The sequence below is a fragment of the Hemiscyllium ocellatum genome, chromosome 17 (genome assembly GCF_020745735.1).
Source record: "Hemiscyllium ocellatum isolate sHemOce1 chromosome 17, sHemOce1.pat.X.cur, whole genome shotgun sequence".
NCBI classification, from domain to species: domain Eukaryota; kingdom Metazoa; phylum Chordata; class Chondrichthyes; order Orectolobiformes; family Hemiscylliidae; genus Hemiscyllium; species Hemiscyllium ocellatum.
The window spans coordinates 49944349-49960713 of record NC_083417.1 but is presented as its reverse complement, the minus strand read 5'-3'; the positions used below and the strand labels follow the sequence as shown (position 1 = coordinate 49960713).

The following is a 16365-nucleotide window of genomic DNA, read 5'->3' as shown; positions in this document are numbered from 1 at the left end:
GTGTATTCAAGCTCTTTTGTTGGGTTTGAATCTCTCCTTAACAGCACAAACCTGGACTGTTTCTGTTCTGCCTTTACAAGCAGCACAAAGGACCCATTGCATCAAACAATGAACACTATGCATGTGCTAGAGATATCTAATGTTTTTTTAATGAAATGTGAACTGATGCGCATCTCCATTGAGAACAGGTTACAATGGACACTTGAAACCAATTTATTAATCTGACAATAATTCCAGTAATTTAAAAAAAGTCCATGTGCTGTTATTGATACTTATTCTCACAGTGCCAGTAAGGACGTTTTTCTGTATTTTCTCCCTAGTGTCAAGGAGCAGAGGCAGAGGCCATTCAGTCTATTAAGCCTGTACCCTCAATCTATTAAATAATGGCTGATTTGCATCTTCACTATTTTATCACCTTGTTTTCCCAGTCCTTAATACTCTTACCCAATAAAAATTCTATAAATGTAAACTTTGAATCTTAATGATCAACAAATGACATAGACTCAGATTGAGAGTTTTCATGCTGGTAGATCAATCTCATCATTGTGTGGTGCATGAATCCATTGAGTCACCAACGTCAATGTTGACTGTACTTCAATTTATTCATGCAAGGTCAAAAAGCAAAATAAAAGATGTCTGCTGAGCTATGATTAAACTAACTCAACCTGATCTGCAAACTCTCAAACTTCAAACAATACATTCAGATCAATGATTTCATTTCAGAAATTCAAAGTTAAAGAAAGCAATTGGCGGCACAGTGTTTAGCACTGCTGCTTCACAGCACCAAAGACCCGTGTTCAATTCCTGCTCACGCTACTGTCTGTGTGGAGTTTGCACATTCTCCCTGTGTCTGCGTGGGTTTCCTCTGGTTTCCTCCCACAGTCCAAGGATGTGCAGGTTAGGTAAATTGGCCATGCTAAATTGTCCGTAGTGTTAGGTGAAGGGGTAAATGTAGGGGGATGGGTTATTCTTCGGAGGGTTGGTGTGGACTTGTTGGGCTGAAGGGCCTGTTTCCATACTTAAGTAATCTAAATTGCACTGGACATATGGCGGGAGTGAGGGGGAAGGATTCATTATTACAGTGATGATGAGGAAATATATAAATTTAAGAAGAACCCAGAGTGGATGGATTTGCATATTTGGTCATCTCCATATACAAGTTGTGATCTCCTGAAAATATTCAACCATAATGGAATTTTATTAATTATAATTAATATTATAATTATAATTAACCAAATAACAAGAAATATTTTCAGGTGAAGCATTGTTAATCTTGTTATGGCATCAAAATAAACATTAGCAGAAATAAACAACTAACTTCTAGTTGGTGGTGAATTGTTAATCTCATTTGGTTTGATAAAGAAATATTCCAGTTCAGTTTACTGGTCTTGATGGTGTTTATGTAATTGATATTATCTGAAAAACAACACAGGTTGTTTTTTCAACTAATACATTCTTGATCATGAGAAACTGGGATTCATACCTTTCCTGATGTCTTTACCCCTTTCCAGAGACTGAAGTAGAGAATGATCACCACGCCAAGCAAGCAAAGGGAAAGTTGCCATCTTGGTAATCCCAAGTTATGAATTCCAGCACTTTCATGAAGATGGAGAACTCCACGCCTATAGATATAAAATGGCAAGTTTGAGTAAGAGAAAAACAAGTCTATTTAACAGCAACATTCAGTTGAAAATGTTTGATTGAAATGACTGCTTAAATCAATCTAACTTCAATTGTGTCCATTGCATTTCAATCTATTGATCACCTGCAGGAATATGATAATTATAAAATTAATAATGCAATGGAATCTGATTCTAAGGATCATTGATGTGGGAATTGGAAATCAATGTCACACTCTAATGAGCGTCAGTGTTGAGAGATTGGGAGTGAGGCATCTTACATAGTGTATTGCAGTAACTTTACAATGCATTAAGCTAATGGCTGAAAAAAAACTGTTTTATATAAATATCCATGAACAGCCCTCTGTTATGTAACTGCCCATAAAATAGCATCTCCAGTATCTTGGATCAGATGTTGAACCTTTTATTTCAACCTCTAGATTTTTATTACACAGACAGATATTCATAGCAGATATTCATACCTCAAAGTTAGGGTTGGGATTGCAGTGGGGGGGTTGGGGGGGTGGGGAGCGGTGGTGAAGGGGGCATGTGGAATTGTTTATACAAAATGTAAAACACATTCCATATCAAGTTCTCTTTCAAATGACTAGAATAGATTTTTCTCCAAAATGTTATTGAACAAAATTCAGTTTTGATTTTCAATTTCTCAATATTTTGTAAGATATATCAGAGTTTGCTTAAACAATCAAGAAATTGCTACAGCCTACACAGTGCCTTTAAATCTATTTGATAATGAGACTCAGTTTTATAAAACTGAATACATACATAGAACCACAGTCATTTAGGGTTAACCTGGACAACTTGCATTGAATATCACTTCTGCAGCACCACTACAATAAATATCAATACTACCATGATACGCAATGGCAGTGTTATTTAGTGAGGATATGCAAACAAAAGTCATGTTTTAATTCTTCATTAGTATTGACAGAACATCTGAAATGTGTTACATTACACAATATAGGGACAAGCAAACAGCTATTACAGCATCCTAGCAAATGACAATATAATCATGTTTATTTTACATTGCTGACTTGAATTAACCTCAATGATAACAATAAAATAACCTCATAGACAGTTCAATACTGCTGCAATGCTTGAATCAGTGTGCAGGAGTCAAGCATTCAGGGTAATTTTCTGTTACCACATCTCTTGTCATCTATAGCAATGCTCTGTAATATTATACTGGATCCAGTATCAGTACATGAACAAAAGCTATATAGATCGCAATGCCCACATTCCTGATGAAGGGCTTATGCCTGAAATGTTGATTTTCCTGCTCCTTGGATGCTGCCTGACTTGCCGTGCTTTTCCAGTGCTACATTTTTCGACTCCTCAATGACCAACATTCAATTTACTACATCTCACTGATGTCATATGCCAGAAATCAAGCCCTGCCATTCGCAAAACTTACGTTGTCACAAAAGTCAAAAGTTATCAAAGTTTGCTAAATCCCCGTCTTTTATACTCAAGTGGACAGAAAACACAGACCACGTTTTTGTACTTGACAAGAATCGCTATTTACAACAAATAAATAGATTCTAATTACAAATCAACAGTTACAAACGGTTAATGTGCGATTCTACTGGTTGCGATTCTATTGGTTGCAATTCTAACTCACTTTTAAAATTAGGCAAAAGTGAGTACAGCAGATGCTGGAGATTAGAGTTGAGAGTGTGGTGCTGGAAAAGCACAGCAGGTCAGGCAGCATCCAAGGAGATGGAAAAACAACGCTTCGGGCAAAAGCCCGTCATCAGGATAATGAAGGGCTTTTGCCCAAAATGTTGATTTTCCTGACTCACTTGTAAAATTCTCCATCTACACATATGTACAAGCAAACAGTAAGACACACAAAAGAAAATAGGTGCTATGGGCAGAGGGAACTTAGACTTAGACTTACAGTGTGGAAACAGGCCCTTCGGCCCAACAAGTCCACACCGACCCGCCGAAGCGCAACCCACCCATACCCCTACATTTACCCCTTACCTAACACTACGGGCAATTTTAGCTTGGCCGATTCACCTGACCCGCACATCTTTGTGACTGTGGGAGGAAACCGGAGCACCCGGAGGAAACCCACGCAGACACGGGGAGAATGTGCAAACTCCACACAGTCAGTCGCCTGAGTCGGGAATTGAACCCGGATCTACAGGCGCTGTGAGGCAGCAGTGCTAACCACTGTGCCACCGTGCCGCCCACTAAGACTGGGAAGGCAGTTCACTGGCCCATATCTATAGGGTTTGCTAAGACTTTTGCCGATCAGAACAGTGTTTTTCAATCTCCTCCAGGTGCTTTAACCTGTTTTCAGACACTTAGAAATGTCTCTGACTTATTAATGAAAAGTCATAGCTTAGTGCAACTGGCAAGGGGAAGATGAATTGGTTATCTTCAGGCTTTAATTGCTTTTTACAGCAGAGCAGAGCACAAGTACTGCCCTTTCCTTTCTAGAGGATTAATAGCTTCTGCCCACTTTGTTCGCATCCACAAGCTATTAAGATACCTGGTAGCCAATCTGATAGTTATTAGCAGGCAGGATGTCTCAGTCATTGAAAATTGGTCAGTCATCCACAGGAGAAAGTGCGGTCTGCAGATGCTGGAGATCAGAGCTGAAAATGTGTTGCTGGAAAAGTGCAGCAGGTCAGGCAGGTTCTTTAACTCACCCTCCTACTCCACCAAGGACATGCAGGTACTTGGACTCCTCCATCGCCAGACCAGAACAACATGACGGTTGGAGGAAGAGCGCATCATCTTCCGCCTAGGAACCCTCTAACCACAAGGGATGATCTCAGATTTCTCCAGTTTTCTCATTTCCCCTCCCCCCACCTTGTCTCAGTCAAATCCCTCGAACTCAGCACCGCCTTCCTAACCTGCAATCTTCTTCCTGACCTCTCTGCTCCCACCCCACTCTGGTCTATCACCCTCACCTTGACCTCCTTCCACCTATCGAATCTTCATCGCCCCTCCCCCAAGTCCCTCCTCCCTATCTTTTATCTTAGCCTGCTGGACACACTTTCCTCATTCCTGAAGAAGGGCTTATGCCCGAAACATCGAATCTCCTGTTTCTTGGATGCTGCCTGACCTGCTGCGCTTTTCCAGCAACACATTTTCAGCAGTCATCCACAGACCAATTAGCAACTTATTGCCAGCTAAATCTCCACTTGTACATAGCCCCCTGGTTCCCATTCTTCCATAACTAGGCTTTCCACACTGTTTTTAAACTAACAAGTAGTGTCAGGTTTTTCACTTTTAACAAGTACGGCAATCCTTAGCTTATAAAAGATTTTTACCATTTTAGCTCACAGTCAAAAAATGATTTTTTTAAAAAAATTCTTTATAACTGACTACAATTTAAATTAATTGACAACTGAAAATTATCATGATCCCCCAATAAAATAGACATTTGGAATTGCAGTGCACAGATTCTTTCAAGTTTAAAATTAAAAGCAAAAACAAGGGTTCAAAATATCCACTGGCAATAATTTTACCCATACCCTAGGTCTGAACTGACAGCTCCTCCAGACAGAAAAGATTTATGCTTCTTAGGCCAACCCTATTTTTCCTTGCTGGACTCTTCCAGACTTCTTTTCCCTTACCTATGAGCATATCCGGAGAACCCCATTAGTTAGAACCAACTCATATCAGTGTCAAATATCTGGGGATAGAGGGGAAGGAAGCAGATTGAGTGGTGGCATCACAGCTAATGCCAACTATGTATTTACACGTCACAGAAGGAGAATATGGAGATGGAAGTAATCAAGAATTCTCTCCAGAGCCCAGTCACATAAGGATAGAAGTTACAATAGAAATCTGCAACCCCTCAATACATAGGGAATTACCTAGGAATTTATGGGTTTTATGGCCACGTACCACAACAAGTGGACAAATTATTTACTGAAGAACTGGCAAAACTAGAATTAACATTCTTGCTTCTTCCAATCATTGATAGTCTAAAGTTTCCCAATCAGTTCAAGTAATGTATATATAAACTCATCACATTGAATATACAAATTGAACTACAGTACAGTTATGTCACTTCCAAGGCCCCCCAAAACTGCTCTTATAACTATATATTTACACACATTTTCAGATATACCAGACAATGTAACATATGCAATGGGAGAATAGAAGGCACATTCATTTATATGTTTGCAGTATTTTGCAACTTTATTGCTCATCTTCAGGTAGCCATGCACAACCTTGAATTTTGATGTAAATTTTAAAGTTTGAATTCTAGTGATCCCACCAATAGTTTATCAGTTTAACTGCGGTGTAGCTGAGCTACACACACTGGTACCAGGAAAAGCGCAATGTTGGTCCCTGGTCTTTGGTTAGAATGCTGTAGCTGGGGCTATGGTAGGCCCTCTGGAATTTGCTTATGGATTTTGAATTTGAAATATTAGCTTGCAGTTCCCATTCCTGATTGCTATCCGCCAAATTCTAGAAATTGTATTGTACATGCTCATGTTTTTTGCTAAACCACCAAACATCCAAACGAGGAGAAGCCCAGTGGTGATGCCTGGCTTGATTGGGTTACCTTTCACTATTCACATAGGAGGTCTGCTCGGAGATAGTAAGTAACATACCTGAGGGCAGCTAACAACAAAATCAATCCTGGAGCCAAACATGTTTGGCGAAGAAGAGAGAGAACGTTTATGGGAAAAGAAGAAGATATGAGCTCAAAGATTGTGCTGGCAGCTCAGTGGAAAAATGCACAATGTTGTATACTACACTGGCCCATTGAAGTAGGTTAATCTGTATGGACAGGCAAGTGTGTAGGTCTAAATTGTAGTTAGTGTAGAGTTAACCAACTTAACAGGTGGAAAATTAACCTGAAAAATATTGAATTTATATGTAGAGAAATGTCTTATATTGCAAACTACAAGGAATAAAAGAGAATAAAGTTCAAAAGAATGCAGAAAAAGAGAGACTATGTTTTCCATTGCTATATTCAGCTTTCCACTGACAGATTGTTTAGAAAGCTAAGTTGTCCCACAGTATTCTCAAGCCTTTGAAGATAATCCTTCAGTAACTCAAAATCACATACTATTGCTTACCACAATAGCTTGCAGTTAAGGGCGGCATGGTGGCACAGTGGTTAGCACTGCTGCCTCACAGCACCAGAGACCCGGGTTCAATTCCCACCTCAGGCGACTGACTGTGTGGAGTTTGCACGTTCTCCCCGTGTCTGTTTCCTCCGGGTGCTCCGGTTTCCTCCCACATTCCAAAGATGTGCGGGTCAGGTGAATTGGCCATGCTAAATTGCCCGTAGTGTTAGGTAGGGGGTAAATGTAGGGGTATGGGTGGGTTACGCTTCAGCGGGTCGGTGTGGACTTGTTGGGCCGAAGGGCCTGTTTCCACGCTGTAAGTAATCTAATCTAATCTCACACACATCATGAGGAATTTCTCAAACAGACTGCAAGTGGCATATTCAGGACATTAATTCCTTGAATTAGTGCTTAGATATGATCAGAACAACTTTGCATAGAAAATGTTAGCCTTTTAAGTGAATTTAAAGTATCAGAAAGAGAAAGCCAGCAATTTTTTTTCCCTTGTGTTGCATTAGATTCAACAAAATGCTGGCTCAAAAAAATACCACAGGGTAGCAAAAAGGACAGTGTGTACCTTATCCAAACAGGACAACTTTGTTTTTTGGAACATCAAATCAGTCACCAGATACTCAGCGTGCTTTGCACATTTTATTTGGTTTCCTTGCTCACTAATTGGTATTTCAGTTTAGAAACTGATGAGACCGATGGTTGCTTACGAGAGTGCTACCAAAGCTAGGCCCATGGCATCACAACAATTCAGTTGTACAGGGGCAGCAGAAGGAGAATGGAAAGGCAATAGTTATAGGGGATTCCATAGTCAGGAGGCATTTCGGTGGCAGTAAACTTCACAATGTTGGGCTGCCTCTATGGTGCCAGACTTAACAATGACAAAATGCAGGTGCAGGACATCCTAGTGAGGATATCATGACCCACATTGAAAGCAATGACATAAGTAGGAAGAGCATGAGGTCTTGGAGGCAGATTTCAGAGAGTTAGGAAGGAAATTAAAAACAGGTCGTTAACAGCAGTAATCTCAGAATTACTCCCAGTACCATGAGCTAGTGAGTGTAAGATCAACAGGATTGATTGAATGTGTCATTGGGAAACTGGTGTAGGGGACTGGGCATCAGATTTCTGAACCATTGTGACCAGTTCGATGGCAGGTGGCACCTGTACAAGATGAACAGGTTACACCTTAATGGGACTGGAACTGATATTCTGGCAGAGAGAGTTCTAATGCTGTTGGGATGGATTTAAAACCAGCTTGTCATGGGGATGGGAACCTGAGGGATAACCCAAATGGAAGGTAGTAAAGATGGTAACAGAAAGTACAAAGAAAGCATTAAGGAGGCTAGAACTCAGCTGAGAATCAAGTATGCTCCAAAAACAGAATGTTGTCAAAAAGACAAAGTTAAGGGCACTGCAGAAAGGCCAAGTTAAGTGCATTCTACCTGAGTGCACACAGCATTCAGAGCAAGGTACATGTTCTAAAGGTACCAACAGAAATAGATGGGTATGATCAAGTTGCCAATGCAGAAACATGGCTACATAGTGACCAGGTCCAGAAGTTGATATTCAATGTTTAGGAAGAACAAACGTGAAGTAAGAGGAATGAAGTTGCAATGATAATAAAGGGATGGGAGCAGTGCATTATTAAGGGAGAATCTTGGATCAAAGCAGCAATGTGTGAATCTGTTTGGGTGGGAACTAAGAAACAGCAAAAGGCATTGATTGAAGTCATTTGTAGGTCATCAAATGGTAGATAGAGTGTGCAGCATAGTATTAATGGGATGATAAGAGAAATGTGTAGCATGAGCAACACAGTTATCATGAGTGACTTTAATCTGCATAGACTGGATAAACTAATTGAGCACTAAAGCTGTAGATGATGAGTTTTTATGGAGTTTCAATGGGAATGCATGTTATTTTAGATTTAACGTTATTGGTGGAAAAAAGGCTAATTAACAATCTTGTTTTAAAAGATCCTTTAGGGACGAATGACTACAAATGATATAATTATACAATATATTTGAAAATGAGGTTGCTCCTCCCCAAGCAAGTGTGTTACATTTGAATAAGGAATATTATGAAGGTATGAGGCACAAACTGGCTGAGGTGGATTGGGAAAATACATTAAAAGGCACAGAGTCAATGGATAGTTTTAAAAAGACCAATTGCACAACTTGCCTCCATTCAAATAAAAAATTAATAAATGTAAGTTAACCATTTCTAACAAAGATAAGTCAAATTTAAAAATCACACAACACCAGTTTAAAATCACACAGCACCAGCTTCTAGTCCTTCCAATTAAACGTATTGAACTATAACCTGGTGTTGTGTGACTTTTAACTTTGTACATCCCTGTCCAACACCAGCATCTCCAAATCAAAACACAACACCAGGTTATAGTCCCAACAGGTTTATTTGGAAACACTAGCTTTTGGAGTGCCTCTCCTTCATCGGGTGATTGTTGAGGTTAAGATCATGCTCACAGAATTTATAGCCAAAGGAGTCCATTGTCATGGAGATGTAATACAGTAAAAAATCTTTGATGAAAACTTTCATCATTTATAATGGGATATGCTGGCTTCTGTTCTTTGATATATAAATCTCTGAACTTTTTTAAAATTACATTCTCAAGATAGCTCAGCTCTTTAAACAATAGATGTGAAGTTTATCTGCGTCCCAATGTTATGAGCATGAGCTTAGCCTCCACAACCACCTGATGAAGGAGTGGCACTATGATGGCTAGTGCTTCCAAATAAACCTGTTGGACTATAATCTAGTATTGTGTGATTTTTAACTTTGTCACCCCAGTCCTGCAACCACCTGATGAAGGAGCGTCGCTCCGAAAGCTAGTGTGCTTCCAATTAAACCTGTTGGACTATAACCTGGTGTTGTGTGATTTTTAACTGTGAATACAGTGATAATTGCTGTATTGATGATTATCTTGCAAAATCCTACAGCTTCTGGAATAGCCCCTGTGGAAGTGGGAGGTAGGAAATGTCAAAACAGTAGTTTAAAAAGGGAGTGAAAGAGAGACCTGTTAGCCTCACATCAATAGAAGAGAAAATATTGGAATCTATTACGAAGAACATGATAATAGACACTTGGATGATAATGATCTGACTGGACTTATCCAACATATATTTGCAAATGGGAAGTTGAGTGATGAACTTGGAAATTCTTTAAGATGACAAAATTGATCAAAGACGACCAATGGACATAGTATACTTTGATTTTTTGGAAGGCTTTTGATAAGTCTCCCTCTGGATGCTGGTTATAAAAATCAAACACATGGGAGAGGAGATAATGCACTGGGATGGATCAATGGTTATCTGCCAGACAGAAAGCAGGGTAGAAATAAATAGCTCATTCTTACATTAGCAGGCTGTGACTAGTGTGGTATCAAAGGATTAATATTTGATTAATATTGGAGTCTAGAACCAGTGGCATAATTTTAAAATAAGGGGATGCCACTTGGTTCTGAGATTAAGAGGACTCGTTTCCTCAGAGTTGCAACCTTTGAAATTCTTTGCTCCAGATAGATGCGATAGGGCTCGCTCTGTCTTTGAGTCTGTTTCACGGAGAGATTGATAGTTTGCTGATTCCCAATAGTGTATAGAGTTCTGGAGATGAGATGAGTAAAAACCATTGAAATGTTCGATCTACCATGATCACACAGAACGGCACAGCAGGCTTGATGGACTAAATGACCCATTCCTCTTCCTAGGTTCCAATAAATCTGTTTTTTTAAAAAAAAATCAGCTAAGTACTTAAAACAGACAATTTCTTACTGGTATTTATTAACATACTTTCAGAACTCAAAGAGTGCCTGCAGGAAACATCCCTTTTAGAGGTTGTGAAGGAGTGCAATTCTTTATTTATGACATACAGAGGGGAGAATAGAGCTCCAATCCTGAATCTGCCCCACTTGGATCAGACCTTGAAGTTGTTGGCACAAGGCCAGTACAGTTTACTAGCAAACCCAGTTCATAGTGAGACCATTTTGGAGGGAGTGCCCAATTGCCTCAGGAAATTCCTCCCTTTACACCGTGGAATGGCCTCCAAAAAACCCTCATTCCTGATGAAGGGCTTTTGCCTGAAACTTCCATTCTCCTGCTCCTTGGATGCTGCCTGATCTACTGTGCTTTTCCAGCACTCGACTCTAATCTCCAGCATTTGCAGCCCTCACTTTTGCCCTCAGAAAAAACTGTGACAATTGCAATCAGAGAACCAAAGTCTTTTAAAATGATGCTTTTACCTTTTATTTATTTGGGGTTTTGAAAGACTCGGAGAAACCTTTGCACTGCCAGCAAGCTACTGCAGGTATTTTAAATACCTGTGTCCAAAGAATACAGGTTCCACTATCTCTTGTTTATAGGAAGGAGACCCAATAATTTCCAGCTGCAACATTTAAGACCATATCATTGTGTCACATTGCATAAGAGTAGCTTTGCAAAACTTGATTTCAAGCTTTCCAGTAATGTATATTTTCAATAATCTTTGAATGATTTAAATATACTCACAGGCACATTGCCAAACCATTGGTTTATTTCAAGGAAACAAATCTTTTTTCATTGTTGACAAATTTCTTGCACATCTGTATGCCATCGTCTTCTGAATTATACTGACTCGCTACTTACATTTGCATGATTTTTGTTGGCAACCCTCCAGTTTCTAGGAACAAACCATTCCAGAGATTTGTCTTAACACGTGCCCTTGGTGATTTGACACTTAAATTGTATAATTAATTCTTGCCATGCACAATGCCTTTGAAAGTCTTTAATCACTATCTACTGAATTCAGACACTTCTCAAACTGAGGGTTGTACTGAAAGGTTGTTCTCATAGTATACAGGTTATGACAGTGCTAACAAATTTTGATTAGATTAGGTTAGATTACTTACCAGCCAATTACCACCCCATCAGTCTACACTTGATCATCAGTAAAGTGATAGAGAGTGTCATCAACAGTGCTATCAAGCAGCAACTGCTTGGCACTAACCAGCTCAGAATTTGAGTTTTGCCAGAACCACTCAGCTCCTAACCTCATTACAGCCATGAACATGGACAGAAGAGCTGAATTCCATTTGTGAGCTGACAGTAGCTCAAGTCCTCCAACCCTGGCAACATCCTTGCAAATCTTTTCTGACTCCTTTCAAGTTTCACAACATCCTTCCTATAAGAGAGAGAATTGCACACAATATTCCAAAAGTGGCCCAACCAATGTCCCGAACAGCCACAATATTACCTCCCAAATCCTATGCTCGATGAACTGACCAATAAAGCATACCAAATGCCTTCTTCACTATCCTATATACCTGCGCCTCCACTTTCAAGGAACAATGAACCTGCACTCCAAGGTCTCTGTTCAGTAACACTCCCCAGGACCTTACCATTAAGTGTATAAATCCTGCCCTGAGTTGCCTTTCCAAAATGCAGCACCTCACATTTATCTAAATTAAACTCCATCTATCACTCCTCAGCCCACCTGCCCATTTGACCAAGATCCCATTGTACTCTGATGTAATCTTCTTCACTGTCTACCGCACTTCCAGTTTTAGTGTCATCTGCAAACTCACCTCCTATGTTCACATCCAAATCATTTACATAAATGATGAAAAGTAGTAGACACAGCACCGATCATTGGGGCACACACTGGTCTCAGGCCTCCAATGTGAAAAGTAACCCTTCACCACCATCCTCTGTCTTCAATGTTACAGGGGATGCTACATTCCCCTGAAAGTCCATCACCCCCTATATTTTCCAAAACAGCAGATTTGGTTGAGATATGGTTAGCTATAAGAAAGCCTTGTACTATCTACCTCCCTCTCCTATCTTTCCTGGAGCTAACCCATCTACCTGACTGTATCTTCAGTTTATCTCCCTTCCTGCAACTGCCAAGCATCACACCTCCTAGCTCCTGTAAATTCGTCATTGCTTTTAACTGCCACTCCAATTAATCCATGCGATCTGATAGGATTCACAACCAAACACATTTCCTGCAGACATAATCATCAATAACATGGAAACTCTCCCTAATCTCCCACATCTAACAGGAAGAGCACATCACTCTACTAAAGGCCATCTTGGCACCTTAAAAATCTGCAGACCCAAAAAAACCACTGTCTTACTGCTCAAAAAAACACTGCTTCAGGCTAACTTAGTACTTATGTTTGATATTTTCAAATTTTAATCAAGAGACACATCTCAATAAAAACATATAATTAAAAACAGCTCTTTCCACATCAATTAACATTGATCTGGCCAAAGAAATACTGGCATCACTACTAGGAAAATCAGGACCACTAACACCAGACAGCACCAACTTCATCAGCAAAGACAACATCCTCAAGCTAGCGGACCTATGCCTCAACATCCACTTCACATGCAATAACAAAACCTACAAACAAGTCAAGGGAACAGCTATGGGATCACCAATATCAGAGCTCATAGCGGAAGCATTCATGCAGAGACTTGAACAAGTTGCCCTCCTATCTATCCAACCAAAACTTTGAGTCCGCTATGTAGATGACACCTTTGTCATCAATAAATGGAACAAATTAGAGGAAACATACAACACCATCAACAATGTCCTGACAGGCATAAATTCACAAAAGAGGAGAACGACAACAGATTCCATTCGTAGACATGATAGTTGGACATACATTTAATGGAGAGCTTCAAACCAGCATCTACAGAAAAACAACACACACGGACCAAATACTGAACTTCAGAAGCAATTATCCCAACACCCACGAAAGGAGCTGCATCAAGACATTATTTAAATGAGCTACATCACACTGCAGCACCCACTGAAGTACAAAAAGCAGAAGAAAAATATCTATACAATGTTTTCAAGAAACAGGGGTACCCAGTAAACGCAATCCACCAATTCCTCAGAAACAAACCCAAACAAGGAGACACAACACAACCAAAAACTCTATCCACATTACCTTACATCAAAGACGTATCAGAAATGACTTCCAGACTACTCAGACTCCTTGGCATCATGGTAGCCCACAAACCTACCAACACACTTAAACAGCAACTAACGAACCTGAAGGATCCATTAGGTACCACCAGTAAAACTAACATCATTTATAAGATGTGAAAATGTGTTGCTGGAAAAGCGCAGCAGGTCAGGCAGCATCCAAGGAGCAGGAGAATTGACATTTCGGGCATGAGCCCTTCTTCAGGTCCTGAAGAAGGACTCATGCCCGAAACGTCGATTCTCCTGCTCCTTGGATGCGGCCTGACCTGCTGCGCTTTTCCAGCAACACATTTTCAGCTCTGATCTCCAGCATCTGCAGTCCTCACTTTCTCCTAGAATCATTCACAAGATACCATGCAAGAACTGTAAAAAACATTACATTGGACAAACTAGCAGGAAACTTGCCACTAGGATATATGAACACTAACTGGCCACCAAAAGGCACGATCCACTCTCGCTAGTTTCTCTCCATACAGACAAAGAAGGACACCACTTTGACTGGGACAACACACACATCCTCGGACATGTGAAACAAACATATGTACGAGAATTCTTAGAGGCATGGCATTCCAACCAGAACTCTATCAATAATCACATCAATTTAGACCCCATCTACCTTCCCTTGAAAAAAGAACTGGAAATGACATCACCCACTTTAAGAAACCAGGACCTATAAATAGAGAGATGGGCATACCACAGCACCTCACCAGAGACTCTCACTGATGATGTTACCTAGTAGGGTGACAAAACATCTGAAAGCAAACCTTCAAGCTAAATGAGCTAACTTACAGGCTTATAATTAAAAAGAACCAAATCTACTGTAGATTTACAAAGAAAAGCTAGCCACTTAACTGCTCCCCTGCTGTGATCTGCCCACATAGGTTTCTCCAAGGTCAGTTGTGAATTTTGCTGTTTATTATTCTTCGATGAACTCTGATGTCCAGAGGTACTTGAAATCAAACAGCAGAGGCAGTAGCTGTGAATGTTCACTGCTGGGTCAGACAGCAATGTGGGTTTCTTCCCACCATGTGGTCACTGCCTTTGTCTCCCTTCCATCTACAAGTTCACTGATAACACCACCATAGGACAGATATCTAACAACGATGAGTCAAAATATGGAAGGGTAATAGAGGCCTTGGTGACATGACACAATGTGAACAACCTCTCTTTTAACATCAACAAAACTAAAGAACTGACCATTGACTTCGCAGAGAAAGGAGGAGAACATACCCCTACCTACATCAACAGAACTGAGGTGGAGAGAGTGGAGAGCATAAAGTTCCTCAGAGTGACGATAACCAACAATTTGTCCTGGACCCTCATCAACCTCTCTAGGTGTACCACTGAAAGCATATGCCCGGGTGCATAATAGCCTGGTATATCACTGTTCTGCCCAGGACTGTAAAAAGAACTACAGAAAGTGGTGTGCACAGCCCAGACCATCACAGAAGCCAACCTTCTAACCATGGACTCCATTTACATGGCTCGTTGCCGCAGAAAGGCTGCCAACACCATCAAAGACCCATCGTACCCTGGTAATAATCTCCTACAACCTCTTCCGTCAGGGAGGAGATACAGAAGCTTGAACACAATCACCAGCAGGTTCAGAAACAGCTTCTTGCTTGCTGTTATTAGACTGATGAATGAACTGTCTAACTTCAAATAATGCTGACCTCGCTAACCTTGATCTTGTCTAGTGCATGCCATGGGCAGCGTAACCCATATGCCGCTAAGCTATTTTTTTTAATAACCTTTAATCTGTACATCCATGCTTACTATGATCTGCCTATGATCTGCTCATAACAAAGGTTTTCACTGTACTTTGGTACACATGACAATAAATCAACCAATCCTTTTTTAAAGTACCAATGTTTTGGTCTTTTCCCCCCCTGAAGTTCCAAAACAATGCAACAGCTTATAAAACAAATAATTACTACCCCTGGAAATCAAGGAAATCAGTTCCAATACTGAAAATACTTCAAAAAAGGAGCAGGTCTTACAGGTGCAATTTTTTTTTTGTCCTCTATCTTGGATTACCCAGAATTTTTACAGTTTAATCAAGAGACAGATCTCAGTAAAAACATATAAACAAAAAGAATCCATCTAACTCACTATTGTAGATTTACACAAGGAAAAACTAGCCACTTAGCTGCTGTCCTGTTGCGATCTCTTCCAGTCAACCACATTGCTGTGGTCTGGAATCACATCATGGCTGGGCCAGGTCAGGATGATGGTTTCTTGTCCTAAAGATCATTAATGAACCACATGGGCTTTTTAAGACAATCAACAATAGTTATCATTAGATATTTAATTCCAGATTTCAAACCCAAGTGCCCAGAACATTACCTAGGTCTCTGGTTAATAGTCTAGCAACAATACCACTGTCCTTTGCCAAGTTCCTCCAGTTACATACTATACCTGTTATATGGTTTGGTTGTTCCATTTATTTTTATTCTCATGTATAAATGGCATGAGATGTTTTGATGAAGAAATAGCAACTGACAAAATAACGTGCTTAAAGAACTCTTGTTAGATCATGCCTCAGGCTCAACCATGATCTCTAAATGGCCAACCCCTGTTCCTAGGTTCTGATACAAAATATTTTGACTTTAAGTTGTGACACCCCCTTGCACAATTTCTAGTCTGGATCTTGTCAAGTAATACATGGATAAGCTGGTTGC

At 40.1% G+C, this 16365-nt stretch overlaps 1 protein-coding gene across 1 annotated transcript in view; it reads right to left on the bottom strand.

Annotated features, from left to right (window-relative positions):
* Nucleotides 1-16365, bottom strand: part of slc6a2 (solute carrier family 6 member 2) — a 180699-nt gene that overhangs the window by 87173 nt on the left and 77161 nt on the right. The window contains exon 4 of the mRNA XM_060838138.1: nt 1484-1622. Coding sequence (XP_060694121.1) covers nt 1484-1622 — 139 coding nt within the window. The remainder of the gene's footprint in view (nt 1-1483; nt 1623-16365) is intronic.